Genomic DNA, 24,569 nt, shown 5'->3' on the forward strand with positions numbered 1-24,569 from the left:
TACCTTGTTGTATTCTACCTTGTTGTATTCTACCTTGTTGTATTCTACCTTGTTGTATTCTACCTTGTTGTATTCTACCTTGTTGTATTCTACCTCGTTGTTGTTCAAGCTACGCTCAAGCTCGCATCCTCTTCAAGCATCCTCTTCATCGAGCCCGCCGGCGCTCTCCTATTCGTCCCTTTCCTGTTACATGTCGGTGATGGTCGTACACACCAAGAGGAGGAATGACAATGGTGGATACATACAACGGACGCCCGTCACACGATACATGCCCTCGATGGCCCCGCTACAGCCTGCAGCATCGCTATGGTCTACACTGCTCGAAGTGCACACACACACACAGATCCAGACCCGTTCACGACGGAGCGCAAGCCGGCCTCGTCCTCCGTCGTCATCGTCCACCAGCATCACTGACGTCGACGCCCCTCCTACTACCCACCCACAACACCTCGGGGGCGATGTCGTTACTCCTCACGATGGTAGTTTACCCGCCTCAAGACCCACGGCAGCGTTTCGATTGGGACCCGAACTATTCAGCTCAACCGTTGTTGTTGTGTCCCCCAATGCGGCCTCGCGGTGGCAAAGCCGCTCGTCCTCACCTGTCCTTCGCGTTCTCCTCGTTCCTTCTCTTCTTCCTTCTTCTCTCCATCTTCACAGTAAGGTCCCTACAGAGCAGAAACTCGCTGACAGCTACACAGACTACACAAATCTCATTCACAATGGCAAAGGAGTTCGCTTCCAAGTCATTTTCCGGCGGTGTTGACTCGAGGAAGAGCTCGCGGGCTTCCAGGGCGCGTCCCTGGTTGGCCAACAGCATCCTCCGACGACAGTCGGCCGCCACTGGTGTCAAGGGTTGTGAGGGTGCCCCCTCGCTTCCCAAGGCAACCACTGTGACCCTTGGCTCGGATCCGGCGCCGCCCGTTACTGTCGAGCGTGTTGCCGTGAAGCAGTCGGCGTCCAAGATACCAATCTTGGTTCGTCGTTGTGGATCGGCCTCACTCGGCAAGGGCGGCGTGCAGGAGAAGGCCAAGTCAACCGCCATGCCATCTACCGTCACAGGGATGGCGACCTCGGCGTCACGGATTCCGGTTCGCACCAAGGTGCCGTCTGTTGGTCCCCGGCTTGTTCCTCAGCAAGTACGAACCAACAAGGCCCTTGGTGCTGCTGCCGGTCTCCCGGTGGGCAAAGAGGTTGGCAACAAGAGGGGTACTGGGGGTTCTGCTGTCGCCATCAGCCGACCCAAGCCTGAGCCAGAGGAGATGTCGATTCAGAAGTGCATCAACCCGGCGCCAATCAGGAGCCATCGATCTGACATTGCTGTCAGGTCGATCCTGAAGCATCGGGCGAAGCCTTCTGAGGAGACTGATCCTCACTGTCCACTTGATTCTCGCGGCAATGGAGTGAAATCCAACCCGGCCGAGAAGAAGAGTGTGACATGGCCCGAGGTGTACGCCATCCCCACCCCGGCACGCCCATGGCACAAGGAAGCAGTTCCTGCCTGGGAGTGTCGGCTGTGTCGGGGGTGCGGCCACCGAGGATGGTGCCCGTCGCTGATCGGCGTCACGCTGGGTCCGCAGGCAATTGATGTCTGGCTGAGGGAGCAGAGGGCTCGAGGCTATGATTATCTGGAGCATTCGGGTGGGTTCTTGAGCTCGAGGGATCATGATCCCATCGAGCCCGTGATCTTTTGATGTCTTGTGTGAGCCACACGTGGCCCGAACTCTCAGGGTTCGACTACACACTCAACATCTTGACACCTGTTTGCTTCCAGCAATTCCTGTCGGTCCCTGTGGGTTCTGGGGAATTTGCGACCCGCTGGTTCTGGGGGCTCTTCACGCAATGGCTGCAGACTGTCTGAGGCGTTCGGTGGGGCATCACTGATAGTCGACGCTGTCTGTCTAGTCGCAGAGGCTTCGGGACGCCGAAAGTTTCTTGCCTTGGTTGCTTCAAACTTTGTTTACCTTCCTCATGTTGGTTCATTGAGTTGTGGCTTACACTGTAGGCTGGGGCTCCTTGAGCAGGTCGCAATGCGCACGAGCAGGGGGATGTGACACACGCACTTGCAACCGAGCACAGTCTTGTTTTTTTCTTTCTCTTTCTATTTTCAGAAAAGGCGGATCGAGGACGCTCGTGAGGCCACCAAAAAAACTTGGAAAACTACAAACTCATACTCAATGTTCTTTTGCTTTTGGTAGATAGCTTCACAGACTGTGCCCATTCGATGGTTGCTTGATGCGTGAAAGAGGAGGACCTGAGAGATTGAGTGAGCAGGCTCTGGGCCATGGTTCTCACACTTTGTCACTTTGAAGGATACATTGAACACCAGCATGTCACGCCGATCATCACAGAGGTCAGATTGAGGCTTTTGCCTGAACAGGGTTCTGATTCTCTTGTTTGGTTCATATGCACATTTCACTACTCTTGCACCAATCTCTGGCCTTACACTTCTGCCTTGGGGATGTGGAACACTTTTTCATCATTGTGATGCCTTGAGCAACACCTTGGAGAAGGGGAGAATCGTACATATTGGATGTGAAGGCGGGATGGTGTGTCATAAGAGAGCGTGATGTAGACGGCGAGAAGCGTGAGCAACACCTTGGAGAAGGGGAGATGTGTACGACATGGGCTTGGAGAGGGATTATCTCAATTCTGAAAGTGTCGTGGACGCCGATACGCGTGAGTAACGCCTTGAAGAAGAGGAGGGAGGAGAGGAGAGGTAAGGCGGCCCCTCAGTACAGCCGTTACGAATGGAGGGGCATACAGCACGATCTTTGGCACCTAATTCAGTACCCAGGGAGTCTGCCTACGACATCTATAAGGTCATACGAAGTATACCGACCCCTGATATGGCACGACATGGCATGGATCGAGCAGTAGTGCCGACGACGACGTCCGGTGTGCAGAGTGCAACGTGCAAAGTGCACCGTCCGCCGCCGTGTCCACCCGGTTCAGCAGTGACACGAGCGTATACCGTTGTCTGTAGTCTGTAGTCTGTAGTCTGTAGTCGGTGGATGTATCATGTATCATGTATCATGTGCTTTGGCTGTGCGTTGGTCGAGTGAGTTATAGTAATATACTATGGCCAGGACAGGACAGGTCAGGACAGCACTGGTCAGGACGGGTCAAGTCACATGTTATGGGCCACAGGTATGTACTCAAGATAAGCCGGGCATCTCTCTCGGTCGGGTCGGTCGGTCAGGCAGTCAGTGAGTGAGTTAGTCACTCAGGCAGTCAGTCCGTTAACGGGAAAGGACCCTCTCCTCCACTCTGCATATAGTACTGCAGGCTGTAGCTTACTGTGGAATGAGAACTTACTACTTGGCCTGGAGTGCAACTTGAGCGAAATTAACTGCTGTGCTGCAGTGTGAGAGGGTGAGAGGGTGAAGGTGTGTAGGTCCATGTTGTGAACGATGTACGGAATTAGTACACTCGATATTGTACGGAGCACACTGCACACGTATATGTGGAAGCATATTTTACGTGTAAGTAGAAGCGTAGAGAGAAGCAGAAGCAGAAGTGGAAGCATACAGTAAGTACTCTGTAGATAATCGATTACTCTACGTACACTCCGTGCACTCTACTCTCTACTCTCGTCGGGACCCGTCTAGAATGGCCGTACTGTCTCTCTGAGATGAAACGAGTTAACTTGACTTGGATGAGTTGATATGCTTTTCCTAGCGCGTGCCTTACTCTCTGTACATGGTCGATGGTTCTTTGGTCCTGCGTCTTGCGTCTGAGCCTTGCGTCTGAGTCTTGCGTCTTGACCCCTCCGGGATCTTTGCTTCTACAACAAGTCACCCTGCAGCCCAGCTGCACTGCCGTCCGACTACTGTGTATGTATGTATCCCTACCGTACATTTGACAAGTCAATCGATTATTGAATCACTCAGCAATCAGCCAGCAATTGTTCTCAACCTCAACATCCTTTGCCCGTCTGTATTTGACATTGTATGCTCCAATGGCTTGGGAAGAATCTTCGGGTCCTGGTGTGCTCGTGCCATATTCATACTTGTGCACGTTCATGTTCATGTTCGACGAATAACAACAAATTCGATGCTTCTGCCGCGTACAGTACTGTAGCTTACACTGTAATCTGACCTTGGGCTCTTACATCAGTCGTCACCCGGCGAGACTTGACGGGAGCTCGGCTCGTTCCGTACTCTCTCAAATGTCCTGCCCGCCAGCCCAGCACAGCCTTCCACTCCTCCGCATATCTGCGCCGCGTCAAGCCTGAAGAAATACCACGTCCGAGGGCTGGCTCCATTTGAGAAGACAACTTAACTCGATGAACAACTCTTATTTTGCCTCTTCTGCTTTTCCATCTCTTCCTCTCACGCGCACGTCACGGCGACTCGCACCTTTCAAACCATAAACCTCAACGCCTCTGTTGCGAATATTCTCGCCTGTCCGGCTAGATACACGGGTTCCGCAGTGCTGATGGTCACACCGACAATGGCACGTCCCTACCGTCCACTCGCCGCCGCCATCTCGCCCTGCGTCTCGAGGATATCCGCGTAAATCTCCAGCGCACTGCCGATCATGTCCACAATCGCCCAACTGGTATTACCCTTGAAGGTCTTGCTCCACACTCTCACCACCGCGACACTCAGCTGTCTCATCTTCTCAGTGTCGTCGAGTAATTCGCGCGACTCGTTCAGAACAGTATGGTCATTTGCATCGCCGTTGAGAGGAACAGTCATCTCTGTCTCGTCAAGCAGGGAACGCACCCAGAGGAGGAGTTTGCGTTCGTGTTCGGTGACAGGTGCGCCGCCAGAAGACTTCAGGTTGGAAAGGACGTACAACCACTTGGAGAGCAGGAAGGCGCATTCGAGACTGCAGAGGGAGTGCTGGATTGACCAAAAGAAGGTCTGGGTGCGGGCGACGAAATCAATTCCTAGGCGCACGGGGATTGAGAGCGCGTGGGCCGAATGCAACAGCGCTGGTGTGAGGCGTGGGTCACGACGGATGTCCGGCGTGTTGAGTAAGGCGCTCGCAATCTGGGCCGCGTCTCGACTTTCCAGATGGCGGAGCGGACCCATATCAACATGAAGGCGGATGTATGCCAGGCCTAAGAGGGCAGTTGACGTGAACGCGACGGGACCATTGGGGTTCTGCGGATCGAGACTTGATTCCGGAGCACGTTTCCAACCTGCTTTCCACGACGAAAGACCACGGTCGAGGACTGCGATGTCTTCCATTCGAAGACTTGAGCCAGCCACACCAGGCCACGCCAGGGAGAGCTGCCGTGCAAAGAAGATCTGCTGGATGAGTGCGTGGACGAGTATATAGTTGCCCAGGGGTGAAATAGGAGTCGACGTGGCTTGATTCTGCTTGGTGAAGAGTCGTGAGAACGCAGTTTGGAACGGCATCTGCGGTGCGGCGTTGGCTTGCCGCAGTTTCTGCCATTGTTCGGCAGTGGTTGCTTTCCATTCATTAGCCGGGTCGGGCAGGTTGAGTTTAATCTCAGAGTTGAGGATGAGTGGAGGCACGTTCCAGGTGATGGAGTGCAAATTGAAAAAGCAGTAGACAATCAGCTTCGTGCGCTTCTCGCCTTCGATTTGGATCCAGTCTTCCCAAGTCAACTCTTCCGGTGACTGCATGATCTCGGGACTAGTAAGACCGGCTTCACGAACGAGCCGCGCGAGGATGCTTTGGAATGCCAACGCTTCGCGCAGCAGCTCGGTGTGTCTCTCCCAGGTGGCAAAAGCCGTCAACAAAAGCAGTGCCTGGATCGAGTCCATCTGCTCTTTGCTGTCTGCAGCGATTGCATCTTCCGGGGAGACTTGCTGGAAGGGACTGCTGCTCGAGTGGCTCTGGTTTGCGAACCCTCCTCCTGGCGACTGCACCATCGACCCAGTGCGAGGTCGGTTCCACAAGTGGGGCGTCGAAGACTCATCGCGACGCCGGATTTGTTCCAACACGACAGCCTTGGCGGCATAGAACAGTTCAATGCCCCGACTATTTTCGAACCGGTACTGTGCTCCTACGGCAGCCAGGGCGAGGACCAGCTCCGGACCACTGGCTGCGACCTGCAAAGTCGGCACATGAATAAACGGCAAGTGTTCATGGAAGCCATTAACGTATCCAGCCAAGTAGCGTGAAAGCGAGTGCCTTGACGGAGGAATGAACCCTTTCGGCATGACATTGTCGAAAGCTTGAAGCCTCGATGCAAAGATGGATCGATCCGAGTCAGAGACATCCCAGGTGGTTCTGACCACTTTAGCCTCTGCTTCTTCGACCGTCGTGCTTCGCGGAGGGTCTGGCCGAGTGAAGTCAGGATCTCGCGGCTCTGGTTGAAGGGACGGTAATCTTGAGCCAAATCGCGAAAAAGTGCTTGTTTCTTCTTGTGGAACAGCGAGTTTGCTATCGGTGGAATGCTCACCGTTCAAATGCGGTCTCGATATGTTCAGGTGATCACCTCTCAACTCGGTGGGCGAGTTGTAGTTGTCAACCTGATCATTCCCAAACATGTTGGCATACCATTCGGACGAAAGGCCTACGCTGTCCAGGAATACTGTGAAGTCTTGCATGGGATCGCCAAGGTCTGGGGTTTCGAACATGGAGGTAGACTGGCCGTAACCTTCGGTCAGCATTCTTGGTTGGTACTGGCCGTCGGTGACAGCAGGCATCAACTGTTGCATCGGTTCGTTCAGTTGTTCTTGCGTCACAGGCAGACCGGACATGTACTGATCTTGGCCGCTTGAGGCGACATGGCTTGCGGCATGCGACAGAAGGTTCAAGTCGTAGCCCCAGGATGGATCCAGCGACGGCGCATTGATCGCTGATGAATGATGCGCAGATATCCCCTCAACGGAGTTGATACCGTTGGCAGGTTGCATGAGCTGTGGATCTAGCATATCCATCATGCCTCTCCCATCGTGCGCAGTCGCCTGGGGAGATAGCAAAGGCTGATTCTGCTGCGGCGTAAGGTCCATGGGATCGGAGTCAACTCCCACCGCCTGTTGCACCTGGGCTTGCACCCTTGCTGCGGCTTCCTTTGCATTGTTGGCATTCTGAAGATGGTGCTTGTGCGACTTTCTTGTGGTATGCTGCTCTTCCTCGCCCGGATGGACGAGTCTCTCGTGTCGCACCAGCAGGTCGCTGCGCGCAAACGTCTTGGAGCATATCTCACACACAAACGGCTTCTCCTTGGTATGCGTGCGGATGTGGCGTTGGAGGTGTTCCTATATTGCACACGGCCATGTCAGTCGCCGCCCGCAGCATTGGACTCGATGTGGTTGATGAACGGGGAGCTTACCAGCCGCGCAAACAGGCGTTGGCAGTGCGGACACGGCAACGTCTTGTTCTTGTTCCCAGATTGCTTGCGTTTCACTCTTCCGCCGCCGGTCAACTGTGTTGCGTCCATAGCTTCATAAAGGCGTCGCTCTATCGATGGGTGTGGAGATGCGATTCTCAGTGAGGGGTACTTCGACATTCGAGGACGGATTCCGAGGAAAGCTGGAGATGAGGAGATGAACTGCGGAGCAGAGCAGAGGGGTGAGCAAGCTTCATTCTCGCTCCGTCCGTTTCCAGCCTCCTGGACATCTGCCGAAATGCCGAACGTGCGGAACGGCATTACGCGGTCTGAATAGAGTTTAGCCCACATGTGGAGCGGAAGGTCTGCCGATCGCCGTCGGCGCTGCTCGGGCGGACTTCCGCCAGGCTACAACGCGCATCGCAACGCGACTGCAAGGCCGATTGACTGTGCTCCAACTGGCTCGGTGAATAGGTTCATCTTCCCTCTGGCACGCGAATGAGATTCAGCGCCGCATCAATAACACCACTTGCATTGATCCATCAACACGTTCAGCTCGTCGTTGAAAGGTACAAGGTAGCTCCCGAAAGGATTGTGTCTCCCTCGTCCAAGTCTTTCGATGATGTGCGGTGTGGAAACAGCGCACTCTTGTGGTAAAGCAGGCTCCCTGCAGGTGTCTGCCCTTGGTTCTTGTCTTCTCGCTGTAACAACGAGACTCGAGGTGACCGGCAGCTGTAGCGCCATCTCCAGGGCACTGGTACTCCCTAAAGTTCCCAACACCATGTGCGACGGCTGCCTTTTGTCAGCAATTCAACTCGAGGCTTCCCCCACACTCGATGACTTATGGACAAGCAGGTGAAAAAATAAATACTGGATAATCTAATACTCACTCGCTCTTTGCTGGTCCAAGGAATGGGCTCCACGCGAGGGATGCCTTTCCACGGTATCCCGCCATGTTTCCAACGCGCTTTTACGGGCGAAACAACTGGACTGGCATCGATGAATGCCTTCCCAAGCACTCGAGTTCTGGATATCGCGGTCGATATTCTTGAGCAGGGGCTAATTATTGCATACTCGACCTGCAGATCTCTGATAATGGCGAGCTGACAAAGAAGCTTATGACGAACCGAGATCCAGATTGTATCTTGTCGGCTTGTCGGTGTTCTGGTTCTGGGTTGGCTACCAGACGTTGGTGAGGTAGAAAGTGAGTGCCCAGAATGTTTCAAGCAGGGCTGCAGGACTGGCTGGACTCTGGAACTGAACCGACCTTCTCATTCAACGCGTATTGGCCTGGAGGAGCGTCTCTTCACCAAGTCGAGCACGGACATGCAGGGCAAGCAGAACGGAAAAATGCTGGCGTGATTTGTCACTGCAGGATCGTCCAGCTATTCACAATTCGTTAAACCGAAGGCGCCAAGAGCGTAAATTGGGGATTGCCTCAGCGGAAAGTGTTGTCATAACAGGACGTCAAGAGCTGCACCCTGTAGGTACGTCTCAATTTGAAAGACGATGCCTATGGACCGTACCAGCTGAGATGAAGGCCGCGGAGGGGTATTCGAGGTGAAAGGCACTTTTCGTGTCTAAGGTATCATCTTCGTAATCTTCAGGTTGTTGAGAACCCAGCTATAAATCTTTCAGCCTCCTCAGCGGTCGGGGTCTGGCTGCCCATCTCCCGATCATGACTTCGCAAACTGCACCAACCAGTCTGCCAGTTTCTGCACATTTTCCAGGGGCACTGCATTGTAGTTGCTCGCGCGGATGCCGCCAACAGATCTATGGCCCTTCAGACCGAGCAGGCCTTGCTTTTCGGCGCCAGCGAGGAACGCCTTTTCCTTCGCGTCATCGGGATCTCCTCCCTGTTTCTGCACGATTCGGAAGCATATGTTCATCCTGCTCCTCACCGTACTATCCGGGACGACACGATACGTGTCCGAATGAGCGTCAAGGGTGTCGTATAGAATCCTTGCTTTCTTATCCGCAACCTCTTCTTGCCCGGAAACCTTCTTTGAACCGTACGTGGCTACGAGCTGTTGCAGAACCAGAGTCGCAACATACAGGTTGAAGATAGGAAGCGTGTTGTACAGGCTGTTGTTTGACGCGATGGTCGAGAATGAGAACATGATCGGTGGCAGACACCCCGAAGTCGGGATCACAGGCGACAAGGCATGAATGAACGTCGGAGGCGGGACAAGTTCCAGTAAGGACTTCCGGATGATGACAACGGTGATGCCGGCGATACCGAGGTTTTTCTGAGCACCTCCCTGGAGCGGACCGTTAGCATACAGTATACAGCAAATTTTTGGTCAATGCTGTCAGTAGTGACTCACAAAGATGATGCCATACTTTCGAACATCGATTTTCCGGCTGAGGAAGTTGCTGGACATGTCGACCACAACGATTTGCTCATCGCCTTCCAATGACTTGGGGAAACTCGGGTACTCAACGCCGTCAACGGTCTCGTTGTCGCAGAGATATACGAACGCACTCCCCTTCGGCGTCAATTTCCATTCCGGCTCATCGGGGATTTTGCCGAACTTGCCCCCGTTGCTCTTCCTCGCATCGAGAGCGACGTTGACGTAGTTTGCACCAATCAGTCTCGTTGCCTCTTGACTGGCTTTTAGAGACCAAGAGCCTGTCACGAGATAGTCGACCTTCAATTCACTCTCTATTTCCTTCTTCACCCGCACGAGGACTTCGGCATCCTTGCCTTCCCCGAGCTCCCTGACAGCTTTCCTCCGCCGCTTCTCAATCCAGGCTCCGACGAGATTTTGCAGTGCGGCGCTGAACTCTCCAGTGCCTCCCGCTTGCATGAACAGGATCTCATATTCGTCCGCGGGGATATCGTAGAGAGTTGTCAATGCCTCTTTGGCGTCAGCGAGGATTTTGTTTGCTGTCGAAGAACGATGCGAAATCTCGGCCAGCGAGAGACCGGTGTTTTCGAAGTTGACAAATGCTTCGGCAGATTTCTCTATGACCGACGTTGGCAACGGGGCGGGCCCAGCGCCGAAGTAGGCGACTTCCGAGCGACTGGGCATTGTTTGAAAGCCTTTGGTTTGAGCGACAAGAAAAGGTTCTGGAGCGTGCAATGGCGCAATATCATCCGAATTATTGAACGAAGCTGAATCTTTGCTCAATGCTCTAGCTCTATGTGCAGTGAGGCAGTATCATGGACTTGAGAGCCCTTGAGGTAAGAATGCGGGTGGAAATGAGTCAATGCAGAAAAGTCTGGGGTAGGACGACGGGCCATTGAGATCACAACCTTTTGCGGCTCTTGGCAGGAGAAGAAATTCTCGCAGCCAATCGACGATGAGAGAGCTGCAAGGCTCCGATCAGTTCCCTGGTACTGGTTACTGAGACAAAGGTATCATGATGTTCTCTACCATATACGTGCCACAGCGAAGTCATTTACATCGTCCCCCCCCAATGAGTGGCAATGTGATAACAATGTCCGAAGTGCATGTCTGATTCGACTGGCAGAACACAATGCTGGTGATGGTAGAGGGCGCGTCCTCCCAATCGCGTGTAACACCTCTCCATCCTCATCATATCGAGAGTAACTATGGTCCTCCAGCAACGATGGTACATCATTGTCACCCAGTCAGAGCGGGCACCTTTGAGTGGAGGTATCACTGCCTCCTCTTAACGTATGATATCAGTCATCCACTATGGTCTGAGTCTCAGTCCCGGTTCTCATCAACATTGAAGTCCTCATCCTCGTCAACCTTGTAAGTATGGTTTGCGTCTGCATCTTGGGTGTCTCGAGGTGAGAGATCTCCTTTGAGCTCTATCTCTTCTGAGGTGCCTGGTTCTTGGGCACAGGGACGAAAAGGGGCAGTAGGCGGGGTGGGTCGTCCACTTTCTCGAGCATTGGTATGCCTCTCTCTCCAGGGTGGATGCCACCGGTTGTCGACTCTGGTGACGACGTTATGTTGGCCAGAAAGTCGAGGGGACTGTATGTCCATTGGCATTCGTTGTGGCCGAGGCTGCAGATCAGGTTCGGATAGTCGTTTGAGAAATAGTCTGGCTTGGGAATTGCATTAAGAGCGTAGATTGTCTGAGGGATGGTCTCCAAAGACATGCAACCGGTAACAGAGGAGGCACGAATCCAGAAAAGACCGTGCTTGAACCAGTGATCGATGCAGTCACAGCTGTAGCTCACATCTGCACGTTGGACTGTTTTGGGGTTGTTGGGGAGAGCAGCTGGTAGGGCGACCACTAGAGGGGCTATCATGGCGGTGAGAGCAAAGTATAGAAAGGTGACCATTTCGAGGCCGGTGAATTCGTGGAAGAGAAAGTTCGTCAAGGCGAGCAAGGATTCAATTGTGGCCGAAGCAATAAAGTGCCACGGAGCAACGGTAGTGACCAGGGTATGAGACGCTTCAGGTCAAGTTGCGAGAGGCTTGCGTTGAGGATTGCGAAGGAAAAGACGTGAAGAAATGGATGAGGACCAGTCCTGGCAGAGATGAAGGTGAAGCTGAAGTAAAGGAAGGTCGAAAAAGTGGGAGGCGCCTTCCCATCTTCGCTCTATGTGCGACCCTCGTCATATCTCGACTACTGATACTGGAGGACCACTCACCTTGCCTTGGGAATGAGCCATTGCCAGCATGCGCGCCTTCCGTACCGAAAGTGACTTGATGTCTGGTGGATTGTTGCAAGCGAAATGGTCAAGCATCTTTCGGACCACACTAGTGGTAGGGTTCATCAGCTGCTCAAGCGCCGTTCTCACACACTCATCCACGTGTCCCTTGACTCTCGAGGCTCGTCTGATGCACTTGCCTCACCGTGGACCTGAAATCTTCACCGCGTGTGTCATGGGGGTTTCCGAGCCTGGGCGTGGTTGTTTTACGCAGTGTTTACTTTGAGTCTTTCTAGGCAACAACAGTTCTGCCGGCCGGAAGCTAAACGCCATCGCCCACTTCCACAATGTGTGCCAATGAGCAATCACTGAGCAACAAGATCGGATTTCATACTACTGTAGCTGTGGGGGTACTCTTGTGTTACTCGGCTCCCTCAGTACACATTTGGACGTAGACATATTTGTGCCTTAGGCAGCAATGCCACGACGACCGCATAAGAAGTCACGTTCAGGCTGTCTTCGTTGCAAGAAGCGGCACATCAAGGTAAGTAACCGGCACCGGCGGTTCCATGGGTAGAATCTTTTCACTTTGCTCGCCGATGGACTAATCGAAGACGCGGCGTTCAGTGCGATGAGAGACGTCCTCGATGCGTCAACTGCCAGACTGCCGGGTTAGACTGTGCGTTCGCTTCAAATGTATCTGCGCCTGCCACCCCATCCGTGGAGACAGAGACTGCTGCTGCCAGCGCTTCAGAGACATCAACACCAGACCAGCAACGCCAAGGTCATGGACAGTTCAATGTGACGCCCGCATTTCCTCCCGCAGACACATCAGATCCTGTTCTGAACATGCAACACCTCGAGTTATTGCATCAATTCGTCACCTCTACCTATAGGACCTTCAACGATAACGACGAGGTCCGAGAGGTCTGGAGGACATCCATTGTCCGGATGGCTCTTGCGCACCCATACCTGATGTACGAGCTGCTTGCTATCTCGGCTCTACACCTCGCCTACTGCCGACCCGAATCCTCTCCATGGTATTATACCACATCCACGGAGCTGCAGACTCAAGCTCTCAATTCTTTCAACAACATACAACGGGCGGTCGACGCCTCGAATTGCGCTCCAGTCCTCATGTTCACATCGCTTCTTGCGGTTCATGTGCTTGCAGACCCCTCGCGCACCGTGGGACTGGGCACGAGCCAGTATCTTGACCACGTCATCCATTGTATCATGCTTATGCGCAACGTCCAAAAGCTAGTCATCCGGGACTGGTACGACCATCTCAAAAAGTCGGAGCTGGGACCTATCTTTGGGGTTACGCAGCCTGAAAAGCCATACCGGATTCCGCAGCCATGTCTCGACTTGGCCAAACTAATCGAGCAGTCGGACTTAGGGGAGCAAGCCAAAGAAGCATATAACTCGGCGATCGAGCGCCTCCACTGGCTCTACGCCGTTTCAAACGTGCCCAATGAAAATTATACCACCGTGCGATGGCTCCTTGCGTGGCCGATCCAGCTCAGCGGGGATTATCAAGATAAACTCAATCAGCGGCGCCCTGAAGCTCTGGTCATCCTTGCATACTTTGCTGTCATGCTCAGATTCTACAAGGGTTGTTGGGTGGTTGGGGATTCTGGAAAATTCCTTATCGAATCAATATCCGCACACCTGGGCCCTCACTGGAGGGATTGGATGGAGTGGCCGTTGTCATTCCTCACCGACTCAAGCGACACAGGTTGAAATAGGGGATCACTACATGTCATGTCAAATCGGACCAGCTAGTGTGGCAGAAGGTATCACGACCTACATTTGCCCAAGCTTGATGAGGGGTCGGGGAGCAGAACAGAAGGAAGTTCTCGTGTCCTTACCATGTGGTCTTTCAGAGCCGTCACCAACTAGATTGAACGAGGGTGTACATAAGACATACGACCAAGACCCTCCGCTCAACAAGACAATGTAGGTGGAGCCGTAAGAATCAATGCGCACTCCTCGATATGCTGGAGACTCGATCAAATCCATCTTGGTCCTCCTTTACTCCTTACACCCAGCCTTGTAAAGCCTCAGCCTTGCGAAGGCGGTCAGAGATGCCACCCCCACCATACTCCAAAATTCTGCCAGCAACTTTTTGGCTTGAGTTCAATTGGACCATTTCACTTCATCATTAAGCCCCGAGGCGACCGAGTCTCGCTGCCCCGAGTTTGACTCTCCGCTACTGCTACCATGATCCTTGACCTCCGGTAACACCTATTGCCGCCCGTCAAGATGTCGCGCGGCGGACGAGGAGGCAGCTTCGGCAGCGGCCGTCGCAACAAAAACGCCCCCGAGATAGAAGACTACGACTTTGACGAGGACGAGGACAACCTCACCCCCCGGCAAAAAAAGCCTCAGCCTCTCTTTCCAGTACAGTACACCCATACCTGCACTCCTATTCCCAAACCTAGACCTCCCCCCCCCACCAAATTGAACATCTTAGCGGCCGGCACGAGACCAAACCAGACCAGATGAGATGAGATGAGAAACAGACTATACAATACTAGACTAGACTAGACAGGACAAGACTAACGCTCTTCGTGACAACAGGACATTTCTCTCCCCGTCCCACGTCCGCCCACCGCGCGAGAACTCTCGGCCGTAGCGCGCCATCTTGCCTTCCGCACCCGCGTGCGCAATGGGCCTTACTTCGCGACCCTCGACCCCAGCAGCGTGGCCGACGCGATGACGGGACGCACGCTCAAGCGCGCAGGATTCGACCCATTCACAGACCAGGAGACCTACTCGAGCAGGAACTACAAGAAGAAGCGGGCGGTGCCGGACTTGAAGGGCGCGGGGCGGGAGTACGGTATGTCAAATGTCACACCTCGCCAAACTACGCGGAGGAGAGACGAAAGGATCAATGTTATGCAATGCGCTGTGACGTGCCGTGACGTGACGTGCACTTCTTGATGTGATCTTCTGATGTGAAGGTGTGAAATGACATGAGCTAATCTATGTCGGTTTCCCCAGCACTGAAATATTTCCCCCAAGAACTCTGGTCAACGCTGGACCCTTCGCGCAAACACCCCCTCTGGAAGACCGTCGATCCTGACGACGACGACAACAACAACAACAACGGCGGCGTCTCGGCCTCACGGCACGGATCACGCAAGCGCAAGCGGGAGACTACCACCGCGCTCGCGGCGCTGGATGTCGCCAATGATGACGATGACAATGACAATGACAATGACGACGACGACGGCGAGCAGACGGCAGAGTCCGACTCCGACGCATTAATCCCGTCAGGCAGGGGCGCGAGGGCCTCGAGGCGGAAGAAGAAGAAGAAGCAGAAGAGGGGCCGTGGGAGCGGGGGCGGTGGTGGTGGTGATGGGACGGGCAATTCGCGGGAGAAGCGCGGGCTGGACGCCGAGGACGACTTCGAGCCGATGAAGAAGAAAAAAGGCCCGTCGCCTCCGTCGACGATGCGGGCCAAGGAGAAGAAGCGGCGGAAGGCGGAGGCCCGTGCCGCGGGGACCAAGGTTGACGATACCGACGATGAGGATGACGACGACGAGAATGTTGACCCGGATCATGACGACGATGTCGGCGACGAGGACGAGGACGACGATGACGAAGAGCCCGTGGACTCGGACTTTGAAGAGAGCGACGAAGGCGATGGGGACGATTACAATGCGGAGAATTACTTCGACGACGGGGATCGCGACGATGATGACGGCCTCGGATTTGGAGGTGGAGGGGGTGACGAGGGCGGGGAGTTCTAGGCCTGCCTTGCTGGTTGATGCAGTCATGGAGTGGCCGTATCTCAAGGCGAGACAAGACTGACGCCCGATCACAGACAGGCAGGTGCTCTTTCGCTAGCGGAAACGAGTTTCAAGGTGGAGATAGATCAAGCACTTCCTGAACTCCTATGTGCTTTTCTTCACAAGCTTGCTTAAAGGAGCAGGGTCAAACCAGGCGAGCAATGCCCTGTGTATGTGGCTCGTGAGGATCGATTTCAATGCCAACAGCAAATTAATTTCTCCTAGATCATCTCTAAAGCACAGTATGAGTCGACCCTAGCCTTCCTGTCTCGCTATCAGTCGTCCACCAAGCATCAACAACGCAGCCTGGCGTATGTGATATCTGTCTTCCCTCCCAGAAGAGTCGTCTCGCATCCGATACATAGCCTACTGGAAATGTCTCCTTCAATAGGGCAGCTTGGGCGGCGGTGCGATTCCCGCCTCCCCGAAGAATCGCTTCCTCCTTGCTTTTCTTTTTTTGCCCTCCTCGGTCATGTATGCGACATATCGTCTCTTTTTGAGACCGTAGACCTCGTCGAACCTTTCCTTTGTCAGGTCAAAGTATCTAACCACCCGCCGCCGCCGCCTTCTCGAGGTGGAGAACGGCCAACCGAGAGCTGAAGGATCCTGGGTATCTTCTGGGTGACAAACCCAGCAAGCCCAGTCCTCAGTTTCAGGCCACGCTCCAGGGATGCAGAGTTTTGATTCCCGATCAGTCAGCAAGTTCCAGAACTCTCCTACACATTCGTCAGAGGACAATGATACCCATATCTGCCAGTCTTCTGGTCCAGCTCCATAGGTGAAATCCACGACGCGAAAGGTTGAACATCTGTCGTTTCTGCAGAAAACAGAATATTGGAAAGTCCAGCCTTCCGCGACCAAACGCTCATGTTCCCATTTGCCGTACTGCAGGAGGTCCTGACCGGCATTAGAGATCTCCGTTACCCAGTGGCGAAGCTTGTGCGTCAACCGTTGGGTGCTGAGATTTGCCCATGAGGGTTGGCGCTCCAGTGAATAGAAGCCTAGATAAGCCAACATTGGAGAGTGGACATCGTGTTCGATAGCAACACGGAGACCATCCAAGCCTACCGCCGCCTGGAATATTGTTCGCCAACCGCTGAAATCAGGGCATTCCAGTGAAAATATCCAGTGATCGGCCAACACTGCGGCGAGGATCACCACAAGAGAACCATATACAGGAGGAGCGTCCTCCTCAGAGATCTTCCTCACGAGACAGGCGGGATCGAGCTGGGATTGAGACAGGCAGAGCCAGAACCTGTCCGAATCCAGGCGAGGAGAGCATGCATCGTATGCAGCTTGAAGACGAGCAGACAGCTCCCGGGTGCTCCACGGGGGGGATACCAACTGGATAACATGTGACAATGCCTGAAAACTGCTGACACTGCTGAGATTCGAGATGGTCACCTCCGGGGAATTTGTCAAGTCGTCAAGCTCTGGCCCTTCGCAGATCGCCTGGATGGCCTCTAACTTGGTCCCAACTTCATACCTCAAAGAAAGATTTGTGAGGCAAGACAGACCGCTGTGTGGGTACCAATCAGTGGATACGGACGAAATTCCCTTTTGCAGACTTACTTGTCGTCCTTGTCATTAGGATCAAGACCTTGTTGCATTAGGAACCTTATTGTTCTAGCACCCTCAGATTCACAGGCAATCTAAGAGCATTAGCACAGACCTCGATTCAGAGCCACACTTGTCTATTCCTACATGAAGCAGCGTGTCCCCGCAAGGACTTCGATCGAGGATGGATGCCTGGCCCTTGTGGAAGAGGTTTTGGAGAGCGGCAATGTTGCCGTCGAATACGTATCGGAAGACCGGTTCGTTCCACGCTCGAACATTGTACGTCCGAAAGCCGTATGTCCATGCGCCGCACGCCTGTTGTTGGACAAACTCGAACGCTTTTCCGAGTAACCGACTCTGCAGAAGCAGTAGACGTCTAGTGCGGACGTTGACCCACCGCTGCTGGTGCCTCGGTTTCCACGAGCTGCTGTGAACAGCATCAGACGTGTCCCGTTGGACGGTATCACCGCTGTGACTTAGTAGAGCTTTAAAAGTGGAAGATATAGACGCTTGTCGAATATCCTGTACGATCGCAGACACACTTGCCGTGGAAGTCATAATCAGCGTATGTGTCTCCGAATGTTTCCGGATGTTCAGCAAGCTCATAGCACTGTCACACGATCAGTATACAGAGAGAAAGTAGTCTCCCGTTTGTACTACCCACTTCAAGACATTCATCTGGGCCAACATGAAATCGGCCTTGGCTCTTTCAACCACTTGGCGGGCTTTGTCCAGAGCATCCTCCTTGAGGACTGCTTTGACCGATCCGCGTATCCGAGAGCGTTTGATGGCTTTAGACAGCTCGTCGCAGATGGGCTTCAGGCTCTGGACCGCCTTCTCGCTTCGTTGTCGGCATTTCCGAACCACGTCCGGCGGAGCAAATGCGGACAGAGCGGCTTCCTGCTCTTTGAATGTCTCTAAGATCTCCTCGAGGGCCTCTAGCTCTTCCAACAGCTGTTTGAGGGTCTGGGGAGCGTGTCTAATCGACGAGTAGAGCTGTTTCGCCTCCAAGACGATTTTGGCGAACTCGAGAGTCGCGGCCACGACACCGATAGTCTCAGCCATAGTAAGGGGCTCGATATCTCGTGGCCGGCAAGACCGGAGACGTCTATAGTCGCACGCAGGTAGCTGTGATTCTTGAAGCGTGAGTTAGAAAGAGGAGCGCAGCACACTTGAGGCTGAGGCTGAGCTGGATGGCTCGTAAACCGTAGCCTGCGAAGGTGCATCAGGCAGTCCAATCATCGCCTGGTACGTGGTCTGTGGCAGGGCATTTCAGCTGGGCGCTCTTTGCATCATGGCACGGAGAGGCTCGAGGTTGGCGTCACATGCCGCGATGAGGCTGATAGCCCAGCGACAGACATTCTGCTTCGTCCGTAGTGGTCAGCGCTTCTGGACGCGAAGCCTGTTATAAAGCGAGAAAGTCGAGTGAGGTTCGGGCAGATCTGCGCAGACACCAGTCTTGATCAGCCGTGATTTGAGAGGCCAATATTAGCACAAAATGCTCTTGTGAAGCCACACTGAGGTCTATCTCAGGCAGACGCGCTCTCAAACTATCTATGGGCCTATCTCGGTCTGCGCCTTCCCTTTCCCAAGGTTCGAAAGGGAAGTGAAGGGGCGCCACAGCCGAAGCCTTCACTATTTCCCACGAAGTGACATCGGTTGAGACTCGTCCAGTCAGAGAATATGAGACGAGTAAGTCGTGGCGTACAAGCTGAGGTATCATATAGTGTGAGATCGGAGTCTACTGCAAATCTAACGAGGACAAGGCGCGAAGTGTCCGCCCGCAAAGACGAGGTATGGTCATGGTCCGAAGCGTGCGCGATGGCATTGACAAGACACAAAGTGAAGCAGTGTGAAGTCATATACCGTGCCCAAGTTCCCCAGTATGTGGGTATAGCGCCGTAACAATCAGTGACACAGCGAAGGATACAGTACTCCGTAGAGTAGCTCGTACGGGGAGGCAGACGGTCAAGAATGACGATCTCGACGCCGCCAAGGCCGAGCATCGGAGAAATTCGATCAGACCGACGAGATAAAACTACAACAAGGAGCGACCGTAACATTCATCTTCACTAAACAGCAAAATGGTCGCCTCCGGCCCACTGCACCAGGACAAGGATGACCGAACAAGACCGAGACCAAGCCCAAGAGCACACCCGCTCCGCCCTCATCCTGTACGGCACCGAGACGGGCACCTCGCAGGACTTGGCCGAAGAAGTCGGCCGCACCCTTGAGAGACTCCATTTCGAAACCACGGTCCTGGGCCTCGACGCCGTCCCCTACACCCACCTCCGCCTCTACAGCTTCACGGTCTTCGTCGTTGCAACCACAGGACAGGGCGATTTCCCTGGCAATGCCCGCCTCTTCTGGACCAGTCTGCTACGGAGGAAGCTAAGCCCCTCCACGCTACAGGATGTGCGGTATGCCCTCGTCGGGGTGGGCGACAGCTCGTACCCCAAGTTCAACTTCGCGGCGCGGAAGCTGGACAAGAGGCTCAGGCAGCTGGGGGGCGCGGAGATGCTTCCGCCGTGTGAAGCTGATGAGCAGGGCGACGAAGGTACCGAAGGGGCGTTCTTGGCGTGGTTAGCCCTGCTGCGGGAGGAGGTGTTGGCGATGTTCCCACTGGGGGAGGGACAGGAGCCTATCCCGGAGGATGTCGTGTTACCGGGAAAATGGCGGCTCGAGGTCGTGCCGCGGGACGGAGAGCGGGATGGCGGTCGCGCAGGGAGGACCACTTCTCCGGAGAGAGATGTGAACGCGAACGTGAACGTGAACGGGACCGCTTCCCATGCACACCACCCAGCGGAGGATTCCTTCCCCGTGGTGCTGGATGTCAACAGAAGAGTCACTCCGCCGGAACACTGGCAGGACGTGCGGTTCATGAGCCTTCGAACGTCACGCAAGATCGACTACCTCCCCGGCGACGCATTGGCCATTTCGCCCCGAAACGTGCCCTCGGACGTGGACGGCCTGATCGCACGCATGAACTGGCAGCACGTCGCCGACAAAAGTATTCGGCTAGTTCCCACGCGCTCGCACTCACCCAGTCTCGCGTCGACCCTACTGTCTGCGAACCCGATCTTCGCACGTGGGGATCTCACCCTCCGAACCCTCCTCACCGAGTATTTAGACATCAACGCCATCCCGCGCCGCTCTTTCCTGGGCAGTATCGCGCACCACACGTCCGACAGCATGCACCGGGACCGACTCCTCGAGTTCACGGACCCGCAGTATCTAGACGAATACTACGACTACGCAACGCGGCCGCGGCGCAGCATCCTGGAGATCCTGCAGGAGTTCGACAGCGTGCACATTCCCTGGGAGGAAGCCACGAACATATTCCCGCCCATGCGTCCCCGGCAATTCAGCATCGCGAGCGGCGGCCGCCTCAAGGTTGTGGAGAAGGACGAGGACGGGGACAAGGACGACGGAGTCACAAAGTTCGAACTACTGGTCGCCATCGTCAAGTACAAGACCGTGATCAAACGCGTGCGCGAGGGCGTGTGCTCGCGATACTTGGCCCAACTTCCCGTCGGGACAACACTGCACGTCTCTGTCAAGAGAGAAGGGCGCTTCTCCAAAGCAAGCGACCCGCCTCCTGCTGGCATGAGCCATATCTTGATCGGCGCGGGCACGGGCATCGCTCCGCTTCGAGCGCTCATCCACGAGAAAATCACTCAACAACAACGACAAAGGGGGAAAACGGTGCTTTTTTTCGGCTGTCGCAATGAGACGGCAGACTACTTCTTCCGCGATGAGTGGGCCGCAATATCCAGCGAGCATCCCGATGCCCTAGAGGTAATTCCCGCCTTTTCAAGGGACCAGAAATCAAAGGTGTACGTGCAAGATCGGCTTCGGCAGAGAAGTGATATCATCGCGGAATACCTGATGGAGAGGAATGCCACCATCATCGTCTGCGGATCGTCTGGTCAGATGCCCAAGGCCGTGAGACAGGCACTGGTCGATGCATTAGTAGAACACGCGCAGAAGAGTCACGAGCATAGAGCCCTCATTTCGAATACGGAAGACGCCAACGTATATCTAGCAAGGCTCGAAAAGGAGAACAGGTACAAGCAAGAGACCTGGTCGTAGACGAAATTGTATACCTATTTCAAAATCTGTAACCCGCGTCCATGCTTGACAATTTTGCTACAATGTAAAGCGCGAGCAACCAGCTCCAGCATGTGGCTCCTCATATTCTCTGGGGGCTACTCGCGAAGATCCTCGGATCGGTCTGTGGTCCGGCCCATTCTCCTGTTTCTTGGCCTTGGCGCTGTTCTTACGGAGTACTCCTCTTCCTGTTCTTTCCTCTCCTCGGCGCGTCACAAGAAGGGTCCTCGAAGGCGTCGTAGGAGACTCCTCCAGGAAATACCCTCATCGTCCAATATGGTGAAACGGGTCTCTTGCACGATTGGCAGTCGCGGCAGACGTGGAGAAGGCGTTGATGCCATGTTAGTAGTAGTGATTGCAGGCGTAGGAGTGGGTGAAGTGACGGAAGGGCGAGGTCGAGGCGCAGAATCACTCGCATTATATAGTCATCCCTGAGGACGTGAAATGGGTCTTGAATCTCGGGCACAAGCTCCAGCCTGATGGATCAGGCACCTAAGTGGATTGCCTTTGATATTGGAAGTTTCCGAATCCACCAGGGGTCATAGCTCCCATAAGGTTCTGAGAAGGAACGGGTGTATGTGACGAGGGCCCTCCGCCCCCCTGTCCTCCTGACATGCCGATGTTGCCAGTCTGCGGTGTGGTTGGTGTCCCGTTTTGATTGTAAAACGTGGCTCCGTTCATGTGAGGCGTGCTGAAGTCGCGAGATGATCCTTGCCCTCCTGCGCCCGTAGTGGTTACAGGCATCTGTGCGTTCAAACCCCATACCTGTGATCGATATTTGTCCTCTTCGATGGTCCCACTGAAGATCTTCTCCCGCATCTTAAAGTACACCTGACCGGTGAGCAGCGAGTCAGAGCCCGCTTGATGTGCCTGTCCGATCCGCGCTACACCCAATTCTTCGGCAATATCTTGAAGACCTGACTTGGTCATGGTGCGCTGCACCATCATGGCTGCCTCCTGAGTCAAAGGTTGTCCACTGTTGATTTGTCCTTTTGCACCAGCGTGCTTGAGAATGAACTTGATATCGAAGAGTGCAGGGAAGAATTTCTCGATCAGTGTGTGAAACTGCGCCTCGTCTGCAGGGAGAGGTTGGCAGATCATGAGCTTTATTAAGTAGCCAAAGTCGTAGCCGGAGTGGAAACTGATCCAGCGAACATCGGCATCCATGACCAAGCCTGAGCTGATCAATAGAGAAGCAAACGCATTGGGTTCGATGCCGTGTTTAGAGTGTTTGTCAAAGTCGATCCCGGCCTTGATGAGCATTTGCGTCGACTCGCGCGCATACATATCTGTTTCGAGAGAGAACTTGAAGTTGAACTGCCATGTGCACGGGGTAGGTTGGAGAGTTGGGTGAAATTGAGATCTCTGGGAAGACTCGGCGTCCGGTGGAGGGAGTGTTCCGTCTGGCTTGAAAAGAGTAATTCCAAGCTGAATCACTTTCAGCAAATCGACATTGCATCGTAGAGTCTGGTAGTGGTAGTCTGCCTTTGTGGTGAACTGGCCGATGGGTCGAGCGACGATTCCGGGAAACTCAGTATCCTAATAGAGTTCGGTCAGGCTTGTAATACTAACAGGATAGGTGACCTTTCTTACCATGGCGATATAAGGGTACGTGTCGACCAGCCGTCTAAGCGTGTCCATCTCTTCCCTGAGGTTGTGCTTCCAGACGTTGCGGATTCTGGCGTCGTCCTTGCCGTCCAGAGGATTGCTAAGGCCGTCGAATGTTTGGTGACCTTGGACGGGACCTCCTCTTGTGAAACCCATCTGAGGAATCTGACCTGGAAGTAGGCTTCCATCAAGCATAGTCCGGTCAAAGCCATTATTCAGGTTGCCAGTCATGGCAAAAGGACTTGCGCTGGAGGAGCCCCCGGCACCGAAGGACGAAGTGCCGAGGTGAGTTGGGGGTGGGAGAGCACCATGCTGATGTGCTGAGGGATGAGACTGAAGATGACTCTGTTGCATATGATAAGGCCCGTTAATGGATTGGTTACCATAGCGTGGAGGCGCCATGAGAGCGACTGCGCAGTGCAGTGTCGCAGGCCAGGCAATTGTCGTGAGTCTCGAGATGAAACAGAAACCAAGGGCAAATCAGACGTGGTTCATAGCAAGGGTTTGAGATCCATGGTGTGTGAGGTGTTTCTTCTTGCGCGATCACTGCCTAGTCCATGTTGTCACTGCGGTGAGGTTGTGGTCTGCTTTGTGAAAGTCGCGGTCGAGATCACGGTGCAAATGAAAGTGCACTCAGGACAAACTGAATGCGGGGACACCTCGATCTCGACAAATGCATGACCGTAGTAAGCTGCACCAGAGTACGGCGGAGTACGGCAGCGCACTACTCGTACACTAGTACCGTTCGAAGCTCGTTGCAGTCATTGAAGACATTCATCACGGTGACCCTCCTCGTCCGCCTCGAAACAACACCCTCACCTAATTTCTCCGCAAATCCTTTGGGTCAAGAAGCTTGACACAGTTCTCGCCGCTCCTCTCGCCTCGTCGGAGCGACTCGCCGTGGATTGTCACCGACCATGGCACCTCCAAACAACCCGACAGGGTTCAGCATGAAGACCTTCACGGACGCAGCAACAAGCACACAATGGCGGGCAAAAGACCCATGGAAGAGAAAGTAAGGATGAATGCACATACCGGCATCTCGTGTGTGCTGACGGCTTTCTAGCGAGGCATGGCGATATACAGGCCCGTTTACCAGAGGGAATCGCATGAAGGGAGCTTTCCCAGGATTCGGAATTGCCGTTGTCGCATTTACAGGCTATGTCATCGTTGAACAATTATTTTTCGCAAAGGACCACCACGCCCACGAACATGACGAGAGCGCAGGGCATCACAAGGCGCTCTAGAAGCAGGAGAAGAGCATCGCACAATCTTTCCGCTCACGACCAAGTGCTGGAGTGGGCTCAAAAGATCACAGACAAGAACTGCCATGCACGCATGGTGTTGTACATATGCACGGGATGAGGTGTTGGAATGCAAACAAGCTGCCACCCGCAGAGGTACAGAAGACCATCTCAACACGGCGTTGTCTCTAAGGCCTACTTTTGCTGCAGAGAGGATTTGTCCAACTGAGCAACATTCAGCCTTGCGAGCTATGCACATAGCCTCGCATCTTTGGAAGCTTCATCGAGGACATAGGGTTTCTGCTCGGGCGGTGATGGGGTCGTTGCTGCCGACACGCGCCAACAACTTTCGAGCCTCTTCTTGTTTCTCACGTCGGGTTCTTATCACGTCCCTCGGCCCTACAACGGAAATCCGCAAGTAG

General features: G+C 54.2%; 10 protein-coding genes across 10 annotated transcripts; 5 read left to right on the forward strand and 5 right to left on the reverse strand.

Annotated features, from left to right (window-relative positions):
• Positions 1-719: 719 nt before the first annotated feature.
• On the forward strand, positions 720-1,691 carry G647_05016 (uncharacterized protein; the record flags this gene model as incomplete). The annotated part of the gene is made up of 1 exon (XM_008729351.1): positions 720-1,691. The coding sequence occupies one exon, from the start codon at positions 720-722 to the stop codon at positions 1,689-1,691; it is 972 nt and encodes a 323-aa protein (XP_008727573.1).
• A 2,772-nt stretch (positions 1,692-4,463) lies between these two features.
• On the reverse strand, positions 4,464-7,366 carry G647_05017 (uncharacterized protein; the record flags this gene model as incomplete). Its single annotated transcript, XM_008729352.1, has 2 exons — positions 4,464-7,184; positions 7,259-7,366. 2 exons carry the CDS (start codon positions 7,364-7,366, stop codon positions 4,464-4,466), a joined length of 2,829 nt encoding a protein of 942 aa, XP_008727574.1.
• A 1,565-nt stretch (positions 7,367-8,931) lies between these two features.
• On the reverse strand, positions 8,932-10,290 carry G647_05018 (phosphoserine transaminase; the record flags this gene model as incomplete). Its single annotated transcript, XM_008729353.1, has 2 exons — positions 8,932-9,516; positions 9,583-10,290. 2 exons carry the CDS (start codon positions 10,288-10,290, stop codon positions 8,932-8,934), a joined length of 1,293 nt encoding a protein of 430 aa, XP_008727575.1.
• Positions 10,291-11,039: 749 nt separating this feature from the next.
• On the reverse strand, positions 11,040-11,519 carry G647_05019 (uncharacterized protein; the record flags this gene model as incomplete). Its single annotated transcript, XM_008729354.1, has 1 exon — positions 11,040-11,519. One exon carries the CDS (start codon positions 11,517-11,519, stop codon positions 11,040-11,042), a length of 480 nt encoding a protein of 159 aa, XP_008727576.1.
• A 790-nt stretch (positions 11,520-12,309) lies between these two features.
• Positions 12,310-13,574, forward strand: G647_05020 (uncharacterized protein; the record flags this gene model as incomplete). The annotated part of the gene is made up of 2 exons (XM_008729355.1): positions 12,310-12,375; positions 12,459-13,574. 2 exons carry the CDS (start codon positions 12,310-12,312, stop codon positions 13,572-13,574), a joined length of 1,182 nt encoding a protein of 393 aa, XP_008727577.1.
• A 522-nt stretch (positions 13,575-14,096) lies between these two features.
• Positions 14,097-15,589, forward strand: G647_05021 (uncharacterized protein; the record flags this gene model as incomplete). The annotated part of the gene is made up of 3 exons (XM_008729356.1): positions 14,097-14,234; positions 14,415-14,673; positions 14,838-15,589. 3 exons carry the CDS (start codon positions 14,097-14,099, stop codon positions 15,587-15,589), a joined length of 1,149 nt encoding a protein of 382 aa, XP_008727578.1.
• A 423-nt stretch (positions 15,590-16,012) lies between these two features.
• Positions 16,013-18,250, reverse strand: G647_05022 (uncharacterized protein; the record flags this gene model as incomplete). Its single annotated transcript, XM_008729357.1, has 4 exons — positions 16,013-17,147; positions 17,201-17,280; positions 17,333-17,795; positions 17,850-18,250. 4 exons carry the CDS (start codon positions 18,248-18,250, stop codon positions 16,013-16,015), a joined length of 2,079 nt encoding a protein of 692 aa, XP_008727579.1.
• Positions 18,251-19,303: 1,053 nt separating this feature from the next.
• G647_05023 (uncharacterized protein) lies at positions 19,304-21,277 on the forward strand (the record flags this gene model as incomplete). The annotated part of the gene is made up of 1 exon (XM_008729358.1): positions 19,304-21,277. One exon carries the CDS (start codon positions 19,304-19,306, stop codon positions 21,275-21,277), a length of 1,974 nt encoding a protein of 657 aa, XP_008727580.1.
• A 510-nt stretch (positions 21,278-21,787) lies between these two features.
• Positions 21,788-23,305, reverse strand: G647_05024 (uncharacterized protein; the record flags this gene model as incomplete). Its single annotated transcript, XM_008729359.1, has 2 exons — positions 21,788-22,834; positions 22,889-23,305. The coding sequence occupies 2 exons, from the start codon at positions 23,303-23,305 to the stop codon at positions 21,788-21,790; spliced, it is 1,464 nt and encodes a 487-aa protein (XP_008727581.1).
• Positions 23,306-23,820: 515 nt separating this feature from the next.
• On the forward strand, positions 23,821-24,150 carry G647_05025 (uncharacterized protein; the record flags this gene model as incomplete). The annotated part of the gene is made up of 2 exons (XM_008729360.1): positions 23,821-23,918; positions 23,970-24,150. 2 exons carry the CDS (start codon positions 23,821-23,823, stop codon positions 24,148-24,150), a joined length of 279 nt encoding a protein of 92 aa, XP_008727582.1.
• Between the last annotated feature and the right edge of the window lie 419 nt (positions 24,151-24,569).

Source organism: Cladophialophora carrionii (assembly GCF_000365165.1).
Source record: "Cladophialophora carrionii CBS 160.54 unplaced genomic scaffold supercont1.4, whole genome shotgun sequence".
NCBI lineage: Eukaryota > Fungi > Ascomycota > Eurotiomycetes > Chaetothyriales > Herpotrichiellaceae > Cladophialophora > Cladophialophora carrionii.